This window comes from Rhincodon typus, chromosome 1 (assembly GCF_021869965.1).
Source record: "Rhincodon typus isolate 14 chromosome 1, sRhiTyp1.1, whole genome shotgun sequence".
In the NCBI taxonomy this organism is placed as follows: Eukaryota; Metazoa; Chordata; class Chondrichthyes; order Orectolobiformes; family Rhincodontidae; genus Rhincodon; species Rhincodon typus.
This window is the reverse complement of record NC_063332.1, coordinates 60,631,305-60,652,344: the sequence shown is the minus strand read 5'-3', so window position 1 is coordinate 60,652,344 and position 21,040 is coordinate 60,631,305. Positions and strand designations below refer to the sequence as shown.

Here is a 21,040-nt window from a genome sequence, read left to right as displayed (position 1 = left end):
AACCTTTTCTTTTGGCCAATATACACCAAAATACGGAGTTCAGTGGGATGTTCTCACGAGCATGGGGAACGTCAGAGTCTAAGGTCTATACAGCTAAAGGCATGGTCACCAATGATAGAAATGAGGGTTGAGATCTGCAGTTGATTTGACGTCTTTGGTACTCTATGCATACTTGAACAGTGTGGTTTAAAATTCTTTTAATCAAGGTGATCTTCCCCTATGTCAGACAACAAATCAACCAAAAAAGTTTATAATTTTTCAGAATGCAATTACTTGCACCCTTACCCACAAATCATCTACAACAGATGGGTAAAGGATACTGTGTACTCTAGAAACGGCACTTTGTTATTAATGTACCATGTCACAATAGAGAAAGTCTGCTGGTAGTCAACAACTAAAAAGTGTCGCTTTCCATCTCTAAGCAGTATTGTTATTAGATTAGCTAAACTTTGTTTATAATTTGCTATTAGCTTGATGTTGAAATATTTGACCTCAGTTACTATTCATTTTTATTTGGTCCTAGTTTCTACCATTTACTGAATTACAATGGAGTATCAATGCAAGTTTGCCATTACTTTGGAGTTTTTCCTGGCCTGTGAGGGCTGGAACAGGGACAACACTTTTAAAAGGATATCTTTGAGACAGCCTAATCTATATATCACATCAGTCAATTAAGAACATGGAACTAGAAATGGGGTAGATTGTCATCCAGATTTGGAGACATTCCTCAAGGTAACAGCTGACATTTACAACATAATTTGTTTCAAGAAACTGACTGTTGAAGGAGCACTTGCACAATAAACAAATGGACAGATAACTGGGGTAATAATTCAGAGTCAGTGAAGATTCAAATAACAAAGCCTCTAATCCTACATTGCATTTTTGAAGTTGTGCTATATTGAGTAATTGGACTGCCCAGTTTCCAGGTTGAGCAAACACAACACATAAAAAGTACACATGAAACAGGTTAACACTGTCTGGCAAGTAATGTTATATGGTAGGTTCTTTAGACACAGTTTGTTTCAAAGTAGTCTTCTCCCTCTGGTCTCACATCCTGCAGAGATTGCAGTATTGAATCCACCTACATGACCAATTAGTTAATTGGGTAACAAGCCTTGCACCATTTGAGGCATCATGTACATCCGGGTCATGCCTGAAAAATAGGCAAGAGTTCCAATGGCTGTGAAACATTCATTTCCCCTGGATTAGCACATTATTAAGACTACGTGGAAAGAAACCCTCCGTATTTTTGTCAATGACTAAATTTGCATCTAAAGCTGGCTAAAACTAAATGTCCCTACACAAGTAAATCCAAGAACAGACAAGCCTTTAGAGTTGGTTTTGATGGCCTCGTGTCCTTTGCTGAATTGAACGGATTCCTAATCAAAGGCAGCATGTAAAACCATGCTCATTGGCCATTGCCAAGCAATCACTGTACTGAAGCAGTTTATGCTGGCATTGCTGCATGAAAAACACCCAAACCTAAATGCGCTATCAAATCCCACACCTCAGTACTGTCTTGAATCTCCTGCAGCCCTCAACCCTCATTGAACGCGCCATCATTGGTGGTCATGCCATCAGCTGTATACGCCTTAGACTCTAGCATTCTCTCCCAACGCTCCTCGAAAAGGTGCTCCTTCAAAAAGTTAGTGCAGTGCAAGCTTTTGATCGCTTCTAATATTTAGTTCAGCGTTAAATTCCATTTAATAATGCTCTGTAAAGCACTTTGGGTCGCATTAAATAAACTGCATTTAATGTAAGTTGTTAATGTAATGTACACAACTGGCAATATCTATGTAAACAATGTATGAACATTGATGCCTTCCCTTTCAAATTAAAGACAATTCAAAAATAACAAGACATAATGGGTTTTGCAGATCACTAGACAATATTAAACCTAACTTGCACTTTATTACCCCGAGTCATACAGATAACAAAAAAAAAAAATTGCAGTATCTGACCACTGTGATACAACTTAAATATTAAACAAAAAAAAATGTGCAGAACTGAATGTAAACACTTATCTTTGGAAAAAAGTTCCCTTCAAAACAAGTCAACAATGAAAGCTTCCTTCAAATTACTAAAACTAGTAACTCTTTGGAGGACATTAATTTAGAGTTTGAGCAAATTAATGTCTTGAAGCTAATCCCATGTATCTTCACTGTTTCCTCCATGTGTCACTGGTATATTTGTTTCATAGCCACTGAAGTTTCTGTTAACACCTAGACCCTACAAATAAAAAGGTGGAGAGAGACAACAGATTATTTGCAGCTATGTAAAATACGCTTTTAGCAACTATTCAGAGTAATAATTTATAAATAAGACAAGTTGTTATTTGAAAATGCTCGAGTATAATTATTTCATTATTTATGTATATTAAGTTTAGTTCAAAAGAATCTCTAATTTAAGTTGTTCTGCGGGTCAGGAAAGCTGACATTTTGTTTCTAGACACTCGGGACCCGAAACGTCAGCTTTCCTGTTCCTCTGAGGATGCCTGGCCCTCTGTTTTCCTCCAGCTCCACACTTTGTTATCTCTGATTCCAGTATCTGCAGTTCTTGCTATCTCTGTGGGTCATATGTTTTTCTTTAAAAAGCAATGTTAAGAACCCAAAAACAAAACAAAAAACAACCAAAAATAATGCCTAGTTACTCCCACAAGTTTAATTATCTCCTTTCACTTTCCAGGCTTGCACTTAAAAATGAAAATAAAGAAATAACTGCGAAACCTGGTTGAGAATCATTCCTTCCATTAATGAGAACTACATTTCAAAAGATGAACTAGATGACAAGCATCCGCTCTTCACATGCCAAATTCAGTGTACAAAGCTGATTTATATACCTTTTAACGCACTTCAAATCAGGGCTGCCTGTGCAGCATCCTCAAATCTGCTGGCACAAACACTGAAGCACTGGAAACACTAACATCGAGGCCATGCTCCAGCAAATTCAGATGTGTTGGGCAGGTTGTTTGTCTGACTAAGAGAGCTGTCCTTCAGCAATTGGTACAGAGGGGCCCCAAACAAACATTTTAATGACTCACTGAAATCAGTGCGCCACAGCAGCCACTACTAGAGGAAAGCACAGGCCATAGTTCCTTGCCTGGAGATGTTGTATCAAAGGTGTCTGAGAGATCTTTGAGGCTGAGGGAAGAGCCAGCATGATAGGAATAAGAGGATAAATTCAATTGCCCCCAGCAATTTACATATACATGCACCCTCTACGGGGGAAAGTTCCTTATCTATGACTGGATCTAAGTCATAGATAAGCCTGCAACCAATGAGTACAAGCACAAAGAAATATCGAGGCAGACAGGGACAGAGGAAGGGGGGGGAGACAGAGAGAGAGAGCGAGAGAAACAGTGAGAGAGCACGCGAGCGAGAGAGAGAGAGCTTATGACAAAAGGCAAATAACGTTCAAGCCGTACAACAGCCAGGTAATAGCCATCTCCAACAAGAGACAATGTCTCCTTGACATTCAATGGCATTAACCAACTTGTTGTATCCTCCAAATATTACAAGCGACTGGCCACATAAATACATGGCTACAACAGCAGCCAGAGGCTAGGAATCCTCTGGAGGCAAGTAACTCACTTCCTGACACCCCAAAGCCTATCCACCATCTACAAAATACAAGTCAGAAGTGTTATAGAATACTCCCTAATTGCCTGGATGAGTGCAGCTCCAACAACACAAGATTGAAGCCACCTGAGGTAAAGCATCCTGCTTAATTGACATCACATCCACAAGCATCCACTCCCTCCACCACTGACGCTCAGTAGCAGCAGTGCATACTACAAGATGCACTGCACAAATGCACCCAAGATCCTCAGTCAGCGCTTTCCAAGCCTATAACGACTTCCATCTAGAAAGGACAATGGCAGCAGATACCTGGGATCACCACCACCTGCAGGTTCTCCTCCAAGCAACTCACCATCCTGAATTGGAATTAAATTACCATTCCTTCAATGTCACTGCGTCAAAATCCTGAAATTCCCTCCCTGACACACCAAAATGAACTGCAGCAGTTCAAGAAGGTAGCTGACCATTACCACCTTCTCAAGGGCAACTAAGGACAGGCAATAAATGCTGGTCTATCCAGTGAAACCCGCCTCCCATGAATGAACTTATTTTTTGAAAAATGGAGAATTAAACTGATAGATAATAGAAAAATATAGTTGGGAAGTGGATCCAGGTTGCTTTGGTATTTGGCAAGAAACGTGTGTGTGTCTGAGCCAGCAAAAGGATTATGGAAGTAGAGACCACTCAAAACATGTAGGGCTATGAAGATAAAGAAAGCAAACAAGATGAAAACGTCCCAATCATTCCAAAATTAAAAAGGCAGGCAAAGCCAGGACCCATGGGAGGTACTCAAACACCTTAAGGAAGATAATGAACAACTTCTTTTGAGTTTAATGCAGGAACAAGTTCAGTCACATGAACAATTATGACCACAGATGAGGACTGGTTGATCTTCCATCCAATGAGGAGGATGACTCTTTTTTAGGCTACCCTGGCTGCGGTTGAAGGTGTAAAGAGACACCTCCTGTAAAGGCAGCTGTTCATAGTCAGAGACTGTGAAGCGAAGATCTCCAAATAGATAGGTTGGCGACATCCTTGGGATCAAAGCTTGATGTTTAAATGGCAGCAGTCACTGGAGACCAGGGTACACGAGTTAACATTGGCACCACCCTTGTCAACAGTTCTAAGATAATGTTACGGTCAAACCACTGGAGAAGCAAGTGCTAGGAGTACAGGAGAAGATGCTTTACAGTGAGGGAGGGGAACAGAGAAATCGAATGGTTGATGTCATGACAGCAATTCACTATAAATTATTTACTTAGTTTAAGAGGTTGAGTTAGGTAATCTCTATGCAACTTCAAGAAATCACTCCATTAAACATGCATCTTCTTTGAGAGTGCAGTGTAATCTTCCTACAATTTAGTGCTCAGAACTGTTCACAGTATTCCAAGTGTGGCCGAACCACAGTTGTGAACAGCTGAATCATTACTACTATCTTGTTGGATGTTAATATTCTGGATGTAAAGATAAGCATTCCATTGCCTTTTCAAAATTATCCATTGCACCTGTCCATGACATAGTAAATGATGTGTATATCTGAGCCTCCAACTCTCCATTTTACATGCCTACATTTACCTATATCAAAATCCACACGCTACAGTCTTACCAGCTTTAAACAATCAGTGTCTCTTGATAATGTTATGCACGTTTATGCTACCTATTTTTGCATCATTGGCAAATTAGGATACCTAGTCTATTCATTATGACTTAAATGATAGGATATTTACTAGTTGAAGTCTCAGCGTTGAGCACTGGAACACACTACTAATCACTATCACTTATAGTACAGGGCGATTATCCCTATTTGAGTATTACTGAAAAAGGACACAGACCTTTTTAATCTTGCACTCAGAACAATTTGCCAGAATTAGCAAATTAAAAAAAGGAAAAACCATTTATGCTCCATGAGTATTGATTAGCTGGCAAATGGACTCTGATTAGTAGAGTTCTTGTCATTGGGAATCCATGGTTGACTGAACAGAACTGTTAAGGGTTTTAAAATTTAAAGATTCTGGTCATATGGATTCTCCAGTGCAATGTTTCTACCAATCACAGACTGTGAACCAATCAGCAGCCCCCTCCCAGTACAAAGTTCATTTCCCATTGCTATTTAAATTGTATAAGCTTTTGCCTTACACTCAGAACTAGGTCTTTTGTCAGCAATACTATTTCCTGTCACTCCGCCAATTACATATCTATAATAATTGCTTATTTACAAAATGTTTTCTCAAAGGTTCTAGTCAATTCCACAGCAACAGCTGGAAGAAGCCTGTTTTATATTTGCTTTAGATTTCAAGCATCTGATGTGCTTGCTTTCACCCTTTAGAATTTGTATGTTTCAATGTGATCACCTCTCATTCTTCTCAATTCCAGAGAATGTAGATCAAATTTTGTTCAGCCTATCGTACCCAAAAAACAGACAGTATTCCAGCAGGATCAACAGCAAGCTCTCCATCCCAAATCTGTTTGCTACGTCTTGTGTCATAGTTCTGTAGGTTAGTGCACTTGTAGAACATCTCCTAGCCATTTTAAATGTACCAAGTTTCCCCTATAACACTCCTTAAGCAGTGAGTTCCAGACATCACAGCACCTACTCAAAGAAAAACTTCAAGTTTCCCTCAAATTCCTCTCCCAAATACTTCAAAATTGATGACCAAGTTAGTGTCTTTCCTATCCACTATCTCAGTTCAGATTTCTTGGCTTCCCCCATCAACCTCCTACCAAACAAGTTATCCCCAGAAATGAAGTAGCCAATTTAGCTAAAATAAAAATGGAGAATAAAAAACAGCCTGATTGCAGATAATGAGATTATAAACACTTTTCTTCTTCTTCTAGAAGATAGAAACTGGGAAAGGCACAACTGTCAAAGGAACCAGAAATCTGGATCAAGAAGCATTTGAAACATTAAATGTTTTGCAGTATAGAATGGCTATAAAGAAAACTAAGCTCCCAGGCTCATCCAAATCATTTGAGAGAAGAAAAAAGATTGGTGGGATGTGGTTAATGGGAAATGGTATCTTTCATTGTTGATGAGAAGGTATTGGAAACTGCCTCCTTAAACCGCTATAAAGCATTTGGAGCGGCTATACCCACAATGTGGAGCTCCAGTGCCTGGGGTAATGCTCAGTGGTCCTCCAGTTTCATTCTTAGAGATTTAGCAGTTTGATACAATTGAATGGTCTGCGGAACCATTTCAGAATCAATTATTGTGTTGAGTCACATGTAGACAGCAAAGAAAGCAGTTATCCATTCCCTAAAGGGCATTGTGAACCAGATGGGTTTTTAAACTAATTGATAATCGTTTCATGGACACCAGTAGACTTAATTCCAGATTTTAAAAAATTAAATACAAATTTGACCATCAGCCATCACGGGGTTCAAACTCAAGTGTCTAGAACATTACATTTGGTCTTTGGATTATTAATGCAGCAGTACAACGGTCACTTTTTTTTCCTATTCATTTGTGGGATGTGGGCATCGCTGGCTGGCCAGCATTTCTTGCCCGGCCAGCATTTCTTGCCCATACCTAGTCGCCCTTGAGAAGGTGGTGGTGATCTGCCTTCTTGAACCGCTGCAGTTCTCCTGCTGTGGGTTGACCTACAATGCTAGAAGGGAGGGAATTCCAGGATTTTGACCCAACAACAGTGAAAGAACAGCAATATATTTCCAAGTCAGGATGGTGAGTAACTTGGAAGGGAACTTGGAGGTGGTAGTGTTCCCATATGTCTGATGCCCTTGTCCTTCTAGATGGAAGTGGTCGTGGGTTTGGAAGGTGCTATCTGAGGATCTTTGGTGAATTTCTGCAGTGCATCTTGCAGATCGCACACACTGCTGCTACTGAGTATCAGTAGTGGAGGGAATGGATACTTGTGGGTGCAGTGCCAATCGAGCGAGCTGCTTAGTCCTGGATGGTGTGGAGCTTCAAGTGTTGCTGGGGCTGCACTCATCCAGGCAAGTGGGGAGTATTCCACCATACTCCTGACTTGTGCCTTGTAGATGGCGGACAGGCTTTGAGGAGTCAGGAGATGAGTTACTTGCCGCAGTATTCCTAGCTTCTGGCCTGCTGTTGTAGCCACTGTGTTAATGTGGTGAGTCCAGTTGAGTTTCTGGTCAATGGTAACCCCCAGGATGTTGATAGTGGGGAATTCAGTGATGGTTACACCATTGAATGTCAAGGGATGTTGGTTAGATGGGCTCTTATTGGTGATGGCCATAGCCTGGCATTTATGTGGCGTGAATGTCACTTGCCACTTGTCAGCCAAAGTCCGGATATTGTACAGATCTTGTTGCATGCGAACATGGACTGCTTCAATATCTGAGGAGTCGCAAATGGTGCTGAACATTGTGCAATCATCGATGAACTTCCCCACTTCTGACCTTATGATGGAGGGAAGGTCATTGATGAAGCAGCTGAAGATGGTTGGGCCTAGGACACTACCCTGAGGAACTCCTGCAGAGCTGTCCTGGAGCCGAGATGATTGACCGCCAAAAGCCACAACCATCTTCCTACGTGTCAGGTATGATTCCAACTACTGGAGAGTTTGCCCCCTGATACCCACTGATTCCAGTTTTGCTTGGGCTCCTTGATGCCACATTTCGGTCAAATGCAGCCTTGATATCAAGGGCTGTCAATCTCACCTCACCTCTGGAATTCAGCTCTTTTGTCCATGTTTGAACCAAGGCTGTAATGAGATCAGGAGTTGAGTGGCCCTGGCAGAATCCAAACTGGGCGTTGCTGAGCAGGTTATACAATCTTAAGTCATGTCTAACTTGTTCTGAAATGTTAAGGAGGTGGAACCACCAATAAAGAATGTTACCACAGCATTGTAAAAAAGAAAATCAGGGAGAGAAAACTAGACAGTGGAGACAAATGAGAAGATTTAGTGAACTAAGTGTAACAAAGCTGAGCAAAACAATTAAGCAATTTAACTTAACCAGGCTAAACTGGAGAAGTACGTGGTTAGAGTGGAGAATGCCTTTTACATTGTGCTTGAGACAACTTCCCAGTTCAGCATGACTTTAGGTCAACAAGGAAGAATTGCTTAATTTGGTTAGGGAAATGAAACAAGTCAAATCATTAATGACTAAGGATGAAAATTGCGAAAGTGACCATAGAACAGTTGGGTTCTGCATAAAAATAGAAATGGGATAATCTTCTCCAAAACTAGAAATATACAAATTAAATAGGAAAGGATAAAACAGGATTAAAAGAGATAAGTAGGATTTACCTCAATTTTTGGAGATAAAACAGTTAGTTAACACACCCTATCACCTGTAATTAATCGAGCAACAGGTTCAAAACACATGCCCACAAGATAATAGAATGCATCAAAGAACAAACTTCTGCAGATTGAGAGGTTGAAATTAAAATTTAAAGAATCAGGGAGGAATCCGTTATAAAACGGACATTGTCAGTACTGAGACAAAGACTAGGAATATGGAAAAAAAGTTGAGAAATAAAACATGACTCTGCTCATTCTGCTCTGGAGCCTTCCTAGGTTTGTGGCTTTTTGAATAAAAATGGGAAAATTCTGACGTTGTATTACCAGTTAAAACCAGCAGAGCGTTTTTGATCAAAACAAAAATCAAAAGGAATCAAAAAGTAGTCACTGATATGGGCAACCTGAGAATCTACAGAATGCTGTAAGTGATTCTGTATAAATTTTTAAAAAACGTGCTCAGACATGTTATGATACAAACAAAAACTGCAATTGCTTGAGAATTTCAGCAGGTCTGAATCAAATGTGAAGAGAAAAACAGAGTTAACAAATAAGTCTACTGACCTTTCTTCTGTGCCACAACAGTACTAGTTATTGTTTATACATTGAAGGAGGGAGGGTGGGAGATTAATTGTGTCCCAAAAATGAGCATTATATGTCAATTCTTAACATCATGGAACCTGATCACTCAAAAAGACTGTGCATGCAAAGTCAGAGGAAATTGCAGCTTTTTTTGGGTAAAGGGTGCTGGAGGAATAAACAGTTGAGGTACAGATGAACTGAACATAATTACATAGCACCTTTAACATGGTAAAACAGCCCAAGGTAATTCAATGTTGTACAAAAACAGATGTTAGGGCAGGTAGGAATTTTTGAAGGAGCATATCAAAAGGACAGCAGGAGGCGGACAGATGGAATGGTCAGAGAAGTAATTGCTCAGCTTGGTAACTGAAAACTATATAGTTAGTTAGTGGTGAAGCAGTTGAAGATTTGGAAAAAAACTTAATTAGGAGCACCACGGATGTTGCAATTGTAGGATGCAGGTTGTCATATAGGGAGAAGCAGTCATGGAGGGGTTTGAAAACAAGAGTTTTAAACAGGAAATTGGAAATTAATTAGGTTTATCGTCACACGTACTCACAAATTTACAAAGTCACCACTTACGGCACCATCTTAGGTGCAAAGGTACCTAGGTACAGAATATTAAGAATAAATTAGAAAAATAAAGAAATAAAAAGTTCAGCATTACAGTCCTTTGCACCATCTTAGTTACAAGGCGGTCAAGATGGTGAAATGGTTTATTCCATTTTGGATAAGAAGTTGAGTTTTTGACATAGCCCTGAACAGGGAATTATTTTTGTTACAGCAGTTGAGAAATTAAGTGAACTTTACATGCATTTTTATTTAAAAACATTTAAAGTAGATCATTCACGCATCAGTGAAGAATACATTTTCCTTCTGGCACAAAGGTATAACACCCACTTCACACGAGAGGATCAGAGTTAGTGCTCAAAATACAAAGGGACAGCGAGTCAATTCACCGACAGCAAGGTTGGCGGTGGGGGTTGCTGAGGGAAGAAACAGCCCATTCTTTTAAGTGGTTGGCACACATTCAATAAGGAACGTGTTTCTCCAATCACAGGCGGTTTCTCCCCTTGTGCCTACTGTTGGTAAACTCACTGGCTGTCAGCAAGCATGGGAGAGAAACAGCCCGTGGCTGAAGAAGCTGCGAGCAATTTGATGACAAGAGAGCAGGTCAAGAAGAGGATAGCAAGAGTAACAATGAGAAAGCTGTGGATGGCGAATATAGAAGGACACAGATGCAGGAAAAAGGAAGCAGTTTTACGCCAGTGTTTTTAAAAAAATGGAAACAGCCGGGAAAACATTTTTAAAAATAAATCACATGATACAGACAGACAAACAACCAAACAAACAAACTCCAATTTAAGGTTCAGGAGCACTATAAAGGAGGAAATTATAGTCAACAGTATTGTAATGGAACACTTCATCGTTACACTCAATCGGAGACTGAGATCTGAGGAGCAGCAGTTTAAAAAAGGGTAGTAATTGCCTAGTTAAAATATTTTAATCGAGCTTTGTGCATACACGATGCAAAGGTTTTAGCAAGCTGGTGAGGTCACAACTGAAGGTGGTGGCTGTATGTATTGAAGCAAGCCAGTTTTACGTTGACTTGTTACTAACTTGTGCCTGTTGTCTTGTGCCAATTCAAATACTGAGATGTCTAGGAAATCTGTGCTTTCCCACGCTTTACCTTGAATGGAAAGGCGATAATTGAGGACAGTGATGAAGTCTTCTAATTGTGTTCCTGTGCAAATCCAAGTACCAGATATCAACTGAAGTACCGGATGTTTTTCTACATGACTGCATCACTTAATAAATGAGTTAGGTGAGAACTAGAAACAAAAAGGATCTTAAAAGTCAAAATGGAGCCGTTGAACATTTCAAGTCCTTGAACAGAATTATTTTGACTTCTGGTCAAATTTAAACAAAAACCATTCAGCTGCAAGAACAAGTAGTTAGAATTAGCAAAGTAAGCAAATAGCAGACTCTAATGACTCTAAAAGATGCCGTGCAGACTTCCATTCAGCCTGGTAAAAATCAGCATCTTCCATTTTCATTTTTTAAAGCTTTTTCTTTAAGAAATAAAAATTTGACCTGCACTTCCTCCCACAAATACTGGCTCAACAGAAAACTTCCTCCATCTATGCACTGGCAGCATAAAATGGCACTAGGAGAAGACGACAATAGCACTGCAGATGGGAAATTACACCATGGACTTCAGGACAAAGACAGTCAACAGCCAATTTTAAACAACAGCAATTGAGTGGACTGCAACTATTTCCAGACTTAATTTACAACAGACATATTTCCACAGAAGACAGATGTGTGTTTTCTGTTCAAAAAAATGCTTGGAAATAAAAAAAGTCTAAAATCTAGAAAGCTAAAGAGAATTATATCCTTTGCCAGCAGGTGCTCACTTTCAATTCAGGACAAGTAAATTAAAAGTGCAAACTAACCTTACGAGTATCTACGGAAGCAAACACCTTTCCAAGTGGATTATGGTAACTGGTCCCATGAGCAGCATAAGCAAATTCTTCTAGCCATATAGGAACCTCTTGTTGTGCCTAGAGATGGAATTTCAATAATATTATTAACTAAAGACTTATACAAGAACATAATCAGACATAAATTTCTACTTCCTTTAATTTTTCACTCTTTCAAACCCGAGGGCACTCTATTTCTCAAAAAAGAGACAGACCAAAAGTAGTATAAATTTTAGATATCCAATTAACAGTGACAAGAATGCAACGTAGTAAATTTAATACTGAACAATATGAAAAATGCAACACAGGACTTGGGAAAACTTTATGGACAATTGTGTTACTTGAACTGCATCATCTTTTTCCAGAAATCTATTAAGTGCCAAACAAGTCTTGGTATTACTTACATCAGAGAGAACTTTTAGGAGAGCACGTGCTATTGGTAAATCTGTATTTGAATCAAAGAACGATATTGCTTTGCCAACGTTCCCACAACGGCCTGTACGTCCAATGCGATGGACATATTCATCGATAGTTGAAGGCAAATCAAAATTAATAACATGCTGTACATGTTCAATGTCCAGCCCTCGAGCTGCTACTGCTGTAGCCACCAAAACAGGACACTTCCCTGTACGGAAATCACCGAGTGCTATCTCTCTTTCTCTTTGCTCTCGATCCCTGGAAAAATTACAATGTACAAAAATAATTTGGTCGCAATGCTTTGCACAGCAAGAGTCACGTTTATTATGTGTAAAACACAGCATACCTAAATGAAAACACTATTCCCTGGCATTAGCTCAAAGGAAGTGCAACATTTCTTGAATTATTTTAGTATGTTCAAAGCACCAGTCAAACAAATTGGCTTCATGTGGAGGCCACCCATTCCTCAGACGACATGTCCATCCTGCAGTGCCACAACCATGCCACCCGAAGGTTGCAGGAACAGCAACTCATATTCCGCTTGGGAACCCTGCAGCCCAATGGTATCAATGTGGATTTCACAAGCTTCAAAATCTCCCCTCCTACTACCGCATCCCAAAACCAGTCCAGCTCGTCCCCGCCTCCCTAACCTGTTCTTCCTCCCACCTATCCCCTCCCCCCACCTCAAGTCGCACCCCCATCTCCTACCTACTAACCTCATCCCACCCCCTTGACCTGTCCGTCCTCCCTGGACTGACCTATCTCCTCCCTACCTCCCCACCTACACTCACCCTTACTGGCTCTATCCCCGCCTCTGTGACCTGTCTGTTTCCTCTCCACCTATCTTCTCCTCGATCCATCTTCTATCCGCCTCCCCCTCTCTCCCTATTTATTTCAGAACCCCCTTCCCCTCCCCCATGTCTGATGGAGGGTCTAGGCCCGAAACATCAGCCTTCCTGCTCGGCCTGCTGTGTTCGTCCAGCTCTACACCTTGTTATCTCTTGGCTTCATGTGGAATTTTATTTGTGGGATCTTCCACCAGTTCCCATACCCACACATTCAATGTTATTTCTACTTCCGAATATAATGAGACAAGAAAATGACATTAAAGTGGAAGATCAGTTATGACCTTCAGTGGCTCAAGGACTCATACAGACACTCCTGCACCTGTCACTTAAAATGAAACTTCAGCAATGTCCAGTGCTCATCAAAAACATGGTTCAATTGGTTAAAGCTTTAGTAAAACAATTCTCCTACTACCACCTCCCCCCCCCACCAAATTATATTTGCCAAAAATCATTCCCAAATGAAGGAATAGGAACAGAAACAGAAAATACTACAAATATCAGAGCAGGTTTGGCAGCATAAATCAAAAGGAGAGATAGAGTTAAACATTGATTTAGGTAAATAACAATTGTTACTCTCCCTCCAGATGTTGCTAAAACATTCCCGAAACACAGTTTTTATTTCTAATTTGCAGGATTTTTTTGTCCAAATAAGGGAACTTTGTTTTGTTGAAAAAGTTTGGCATAAATTCTCCAAACAATAACTAACCAGGGCAACTTTAAATTGTCAACACATTACTCATCACCTGTATCACAACTCTCAGGTACAACAATCTGATAATGATATGCCTCTGTCTTAATTACTGAAAGAAATGTGTGATATAAAATTATGAACTGGTCACTGGGGCAGCTTTTTTGAAATAGATTCCATCAAGATTGCAAAATTGTAATTTAGCATGCATACACTACACTTGTGGCTATGACATTTTCAAAGTCATATGGTTACCAAGACATTTATGGCTGCGAGCAAAAGTCAATCAGAAACTGATTTTCAAATTTCATGTCAATTCAAATTACAGGAGGTCCCGAGGTTACAAATAGTTACTGTCAGAGGATGTTCGTAAGTCAATTTGTGTGCAAGTCGGAACACAATACAGAACAGTATAAGATACCTGTTTTAAGTACTAGCAAAGATTCACATGTTGGATCCTTAAAAGTAAATAATAATATGGGATTTCATTTGCAAGCACAAGCATTTGTATGTCAGTCACAAGTCGGGGATCTCCTGTAATCCATAAAGCTATGGTCACTGGGTTAATTCACGTTGTATTTAGTCAAAAATGCTCTTTCCCCTCATCAACATGGATAGACAAGTCCTTTCATCCAAGCTGTTAATATAAATCTTGAATAGTTGAGATCCCAGCACTGATCCCCAAAGGTACTGTAGGCACATTTTGCAATGGCACATACAGAGATGGGGAATCAAGTTTGAGGATAAAACAAATTCTGCAAAAGGGATAGTGTTGGGTTAAGGGGGCCAAATGAAAAACAAATGGAGTACAATGTGGGGAAAAAGACAGTTTCCTGCATTGCAGGAAGAATAGAAAACCAGATTATTATTTACCTAGGGAGTAAGAGTAGAACGCTGCCATGCAGAGGAATTGGAATGTCTTTCGATGTTAATCACAATAGTTCGCATGCAAATACAAGTAATTGGAAAGGTATATGGAATGTTGTCCCTTATTTCGAGGGGGAAAATGAAGTATAAAAGTAGGGAACATCATAGAATCCCTACAGTGTTGGAAGAGGCCATTCAGCCCAATCAGTCCATACTGACATTCCAAAGAACATGCCACCCAGACAACTCCCCCCTACCCTATCCCTGTAACCCTCCTTGTAATCCTCCATTTGCTAAGGCTATCCACCTAATCTACACATTGCCTGGACACTATCGGCAATTTATCATGGACAATCCACCTAATCTGCACATCTTTGGACTGTGGGAGGAAACCAGAGCACCCAGAGGAAACCCACACAGACACAAAGAATATCTGTGTGGAGTCTGCACCGTCTCCCAAGGCTGGAATTGAACCCAGGCCCCTGGCGCTATGAGGCAGCAGTGTTAACGACCAAGCCACTGTGCTGCCCCAAAGATGTGTTTGTACATGAAATTGGGAGACCACACCTGGAGTATCATGTACAATTTTGAAACAAAAATAGAAATTGCTGAAAAAGCTCAGCAGGTCTAGCAGCATCTGTGAAGAGAAATCAGAACTTGAAGATTGAGGAAGGGTCACTTGACCCGAAACGTTAACTCTGATTTCTCTCCACAGATGTGGCCAGACATGCTGAGCTTTTCCAGTAATTCCTATTTTGTTTCTGATTTACAGCACCCACAGTTCTTTTGTATTTTTTTTTAAATGTATGCACAATTTTGTCTCCTTACTCAAGGTGGGACATTTTTGCATGGCAAATAATTCAGAGGAAGTTCGTTAGGCAGATTCCTGCAATGAAAAAGGGTTATTAAATGCAGAAGTGAAGCAGGTTGGGCCTATAGCCATTGGAGTTTGAAGGAAGTAGGATAAGTTGGGAAGACTGCTGTAAAGATGTGGGATCTTCAACTTTATTAAAAAGAGGAAGAAAGAGAGATTCCATCAAGCTCCCATAAAGCATTGGTTTGGCTCCAGCTCAAGTTTTTGGCCAATGTTCTTTCATAATTTTATGGGACATGGATGTTGCTGGTGCCCTTGCAAAGTTAGAAGAGAGCCACGTTCTTGAACTGCTACATTCCGTACTCCACTGTTTAGGAAGGATGGGTATTAAGGCCTGAGAGGCTGGAGACTTAACAGAAGTTACCATTTTCTTCAGTTACAGTTCCATAAAGCTGAAGAGAAGGGAGAAAAAAAGTGCCCTCACATCCCATCACATTTCTGTACTCTTCAAAGCTCATAGCCTCAAAGCTCAATGTACTCAATGTCCTATAACTCAATCTCCTCAACTCAATTTCCACCTTAATTACAGAAATACTATAAATCATAGAGTCAGAGTCTAGTCACGTAAGTCTACAGCACAGAAAGAGGCCCCCCAAACAGGCCTGTGCCAACATATGATGCCTTTCTAAACTAAAGCCTTTTGCCTCTACACAGACCATATCCCTCTATTTATGTATTTGTCAAGATGCCTCTTAAAAGTTATTATATCTACTTCTACCACATCATCCGGTAGCACACTCCAGCACTTAACACTCTCTTTAAAGTAGATGAAAGGCAAGTTTTTTTTAAAAACTTTTCCACCTTTTACCTATTTCCCCAAGTCATTGACAATTCTACCTTGGGAAAAACTGTCCAACTATCCGTCCTATTTTAGAGGCTTCTTTCAGATCATGTCCCCAGTAAGTATCCTCTGCTCCCAGTCTATCCAATCTCTCTTCACAGCTAAAACGCTCCAGCCCAGGCAACATCCTGATAAATCTCCTCTACACAGTACTATCCAACCCCTCAATGTCGATTCCAGAACTGCACACAGTATTCCAGCTGCGGCCTAAACAACTCGTTTGGTTTTAAAAATAATTCCAGCCTAACCTCACTGCTCTTAAACTCCATGCCTTGGGTAATAATTTGCCTTCTTAACCACTTCTACTTGCCCTCATACCTTAAGGGTACATGCACACCAAAAAGTCTCTTGATCCTCCATCTATTATTCCAGGGTCCTTCCATTCATGTATTTGCTTACCTTGTTTGTGCTGCCCAAGTCCCAATCACTTTCACTGAAAAACATTTGAAATCCCCACTTTTTCCTGCAATGCACAGGACAGTTGGTCATGCCAACTCTTCCATCCACAGAGGAACCCATCTGAGCATAGCCAAACTACCAAGTACCAAATGATAGTTTTGTTTACCTGCTTCAGTCACCTCTAGAGATTACAAAGGATTGGTCTTCAACATTCCCCACCCCGACCCCAACATCAAATTTCCATTAATGGATGTCTATTTAAAATAGTGCAGCTACAAGGAATAAGAATGTATGCAAAACCAAAATGAGATCCAATGGTTTAATGGTTTGTAACTCAGGAAGCTACAAGATCTCCAGGCTCTTAAGGGCTGTGAAGGGGACAGAGATCGGTACTATTAATAGAAGTACAGTTGATCATATTTGTCTTGAATAGCAATTAAATTGTTTCTCTAATATCAAAATTCTGGATCCAAAATTTCCTTCAGTGCAAAAATAAAAAAAACAAAATACAAAACACCAGACCTGCCTTCACACTGGGAATGCCACACAACAAGGTTGAGGGTATCAATACCACATTAAATGGAACTGATGAAAATCAAATATGGGAGCACAAAACAACTGAACATCCATGGCTCAAGGGCCATCAGCAGAACTGCATTTGATCACTGTCTTTCACTCTGCCATTACTACCAAAGCAGGGGATCAAGGCTGGTTTGAGACAGTGCAGGAGGGTCTGCCAAAAGCAGTAGCACTGAGTGCATGCTAAACGGCTAACTCAGTAGATTTGAGCATTAGCAATACCATAACGAACAGATTAAATCCAAACTCTGTAGTCTCATCATATCCAGTCATAAACCGTGGTGAATAAGAGGGACCTTGACAGAAAAGATCCTTCTCACTGTTGGGTGAGCCCAGCATAATGCAAAAGATCAGGATGAAGCATTATCAATAATTTTTGCCAGAAGTGACAAGATTGGGTGATTGATCCTGGTCTCATCTGGGAGGTTCTCAGCCTCACAGGTGAGTCTTCAGTCAATGCAAGAAAGCCAAGTGGAGATCTGATAGAAATTTTCAAAATCATGAGTAGACTGGATACAGAATAGCTAGGAGACATTGTTTCCACTCCTAAAAGAAACAAGAACAAGAGGACATAGGTTTAAAGTGATGTGCAAAAGAAGCAGGGATGCAGTCAGGAAAAGATAAATTTCACTCAGCAAATAAAGGTATAGAGTGCGCTAACTATCTGAAAGTGTAGTGGCTGCAAGTTCAAATGAGGGCATTACTTTTATCCAAATGTGCAAGGGTCTGGGGAAAAAGGAGTTTGGAACAAGTCAATGATGCTCATTTAACGAACCAGTAGAGGCACAGTGGATGAAATGACCTAATTCAGCACCATAACACTTGCAATTCTGTGAATTCAATTCTTTCTACACTCCAAAGAACAGCTGAAGGCCCAGGAAACTGCTATGGCTCCTGACAACATCCCAATAAAAGTACTGCTCCAGAACTAGACACACCCCCGGCCAAGCTGTTCCGAAACTACTACACTATTGGCATCCAACTAAATGTGCAAAATTTGCTAGGTACATCCTGTCCACAAAAAAAAAAGTACAAATAAATTCAGCCAATTACTCCTCCAATCTATTTTCTTTATTAAAAATAATTTGCTCATGTGTGGTGGTCATTGCTGGCAAAAGGAGTATTTATTGCCCATCCTTAATTAAACAGCACAGTTTGTTATGTCATTCCAGTGGACAATAAAGTGCCAACCATATTGCCCGAGTCTGGAGTCAAACGTCGGCCTGACCAGATAGGCCAAAAACTTTTCTTACCTAAAAAGTATTAGTGAACCAGATGATATTTTCCAAAAAGAAGTTGCATGCCCACTGTGGCTTTTAATTCCAGATGTATCAACTGAATTACAAACTCACCAGCTGCAAAGTGGTATTTTTTTTTTTTTACAGAAGTTGCTGGAAAAGCTTGGCAAGTCTGGCAGCATCAGTGAAGAGAAAAATCAGAGTTAACGTTTCGGGTCCGGTGACTCTTCCTCAGAACCAGACCAGAAGTGTTAACTCTGATTTTTCTCTTCACCAATGCTGCCGGACCTGCTGAGCTTTTCCAGCAACTTGTTTTTGTTCCTGATTTACAGCATCTGCAGTTCTTTCGGTTTTTATTACGGCGTTATTTGAACCTGCACCCCATAGCATTTACCACAGCCTTTAGGTATCTAATCCAGTGAACTACCACCATCTCACTCCTCTGATGGTCTAGTCTTAAATCATCAGCGAAGCGATGGAAGATGTTGTAGTTATGGAAGTTGTTGAAGGAGGCTTGGTACACACTTGTGCACACGGGCTGGAGGGACTGAAATGTTTGAAGTGGCAAAAAGTACGTTAACCAAGTACCCTGGATGGTACGGAGCTGCATTCATTCAGAAGTGGAATGCATTCCATGGTGGTCACTATTTCTGCAAAAGAAACTGAAATGTCTTGGCTCCCTCTTCCCAAATCTTGTCAGAAACAAAAAAGAAAATCCTCACAAACAACAAAACTATCGCAGGAGAGTTCATTTCACCCAGATTGTTATTGCATCAAAGTTAAGCTTTTAAAACTGAAATGCAGTTTAAGCTTTAAAAGTACCGAAGTATGTTAAAATTCATAAAAACAAGGAAGCAGATACTTTAGTTCAGACATTACTTTTATATGCAACAAATAGTAGTCAAAAATGAGTACATTTTGGCAATAGGCACAAAAAACACGCATCTTCCTTACAAAAAAAAGGACCAAAATCATTGAGCTGATTTGATCAGTGCTTTGTATAATTGTGTTAAGGCTTTCCCATTTTTACATCCTATTCCATTTGAGACAAATGCCAACATGTCATTGCTCTCTGTCACCTGAACTTGGATGCTCGTTTGTTGCGATTTATGCACAAGGACCTCCAAATCCCTCCACGCTGCAGCATTCTGCAGTATTTCCCCATTTAACGAACATTCAGCTCCTTTATTCTTCCTGCCAAAGTGCATAACCTCACTTTTTTGCCTTGTTATATTGTATTAAATTTCTGGTTGTCTACATCCCTCTATAGACTTAGTCAGTCTGACCACTTGCATTCCCAACTACATTTTTTGGTGTAACAAGGTGTAGAGCTGGATGAACACAGCAGGCCAAGCAGCACCAGAGGAGCAGGAAACTGCAAGCTACATATGTGCGCACAGTGAAACCGAAGGTACTGTGTATGTTACCTTTCAGCTACGAAGACGCAGTTCGCTCAAATGTAAAGACACTCACACTTCAATGAACAAGTCATACACAATGAAAAGAATGTGAGGTCTCCACTCAAGTACCTTTTAAAAAAGGTTTAATATGCTCTTTCAGGATCAAGATTAAAAACCAAAAGAACTGCGGATGCTGGAAATCAGAAATAAAAACAGAAATTGCCAGAAAAGCTCTGCAGGTTTTCTACGGAGAGAAATCAGAGCGTTAACATTTCAGGTCCAGTGACCGTTCTTCAGAACTGAAGATTTTTGATCAGGATTATCTTTGTTTGATTGTTATACAAAGTCATATGTGAATTGTTTTTTTAGCTGTATTAACTTTGTGCAATATGCAGTCACATTTTCATAGACAATTCACAGCTGCACAATCTAGATGTTGGTATTTAAGCCCAACCAATGCAGGTATTGTAATGAAGTCCTTGTTTACCTAAATTTTCACAGGTGATTTTAATCGTTACTTTCAGCAGCTGAACCAAAACAGATCTCCAAAAGAAAGAACACAGACAGTGCCCTCTAGTGGTGCAGTGGTAGTTTCCTCACCCCTGGTCTAGGAGACCCAGGGTGAAGTCTGACCTGCTCCAAAGATGTGTAATAACATCTCTAAACAGGTGAATTAGAAAAATAGGTTTTAAAAAAGGTTAACCAATACACTCCATGCACCAATTTAAAAGCTTCCATTTCTCACATTTTATGATTTCCTGCTTTATTTAAAAAAAGAACACAAACAATGGTCACCCAATCAAAGGTGATCAGGATTCTAGATGAGACTGGGCAATAAATCTGAAGAGTAATTAACAATTAATACAAGTTAACAATTAAACTTACCCATGAATACTCGTCGTTGGGAACTTTTCTTGACAAAGAAAAGTAGCAAGAAAGTCAGCCTTTCGTTTGGTATCGACAAAAACCATAGTTCTTTCAATACCTGTAAAACACTTGTAATGAACCACTCTTACATACCAAAAGA

At 40.1% G+C, this 21,040-nt stretch overlaps 1 protein-coding gene across 4 annotated transcripts in view; it reads right to left on the bottom strand.

Moving 5' to 3' along the window:
- Positions 1 to 1,731: 1,731 nt before the first annotated feature.
- ddx4 (DEAD (Asp-Glu-Ala-Asp) box polypeptide 4) overlaps positions 1,732 to 21,040 on the bottom strand; it is a 100,117-nt gene continuing 80,808 nt past the window's right edge. For all 4 annotated transcript variants that reach the window (XM_048604354.1, XM_048604375.1, XM_048604363.1 and 1 more), the window contains 4 exons: positions 20,899 to 20,998; positions 12,267 to 12,537; positions 11,836 to 11,943; positions 1,732 to 2,229 (listed from right to left, as the gene is read on the bottom strand). In XM_048604354.1, coding sequence (XP_048460311.1) covers positions 2,143 to 2,229; positions 11,836 to 11,943; positions 12,267 to 12,537; positions 20,899 to 20,998 — 566 coding nt within the window. In that variant the 3' untranslated portion in view covers positions 1,732 to 2,142. The remainder of the gene's footprint in view (positions 2,230 to 11,835; positions 11,944 to 12,266; positions 12,538 to 20,898; positions 20,999 to 21,040) is intronic.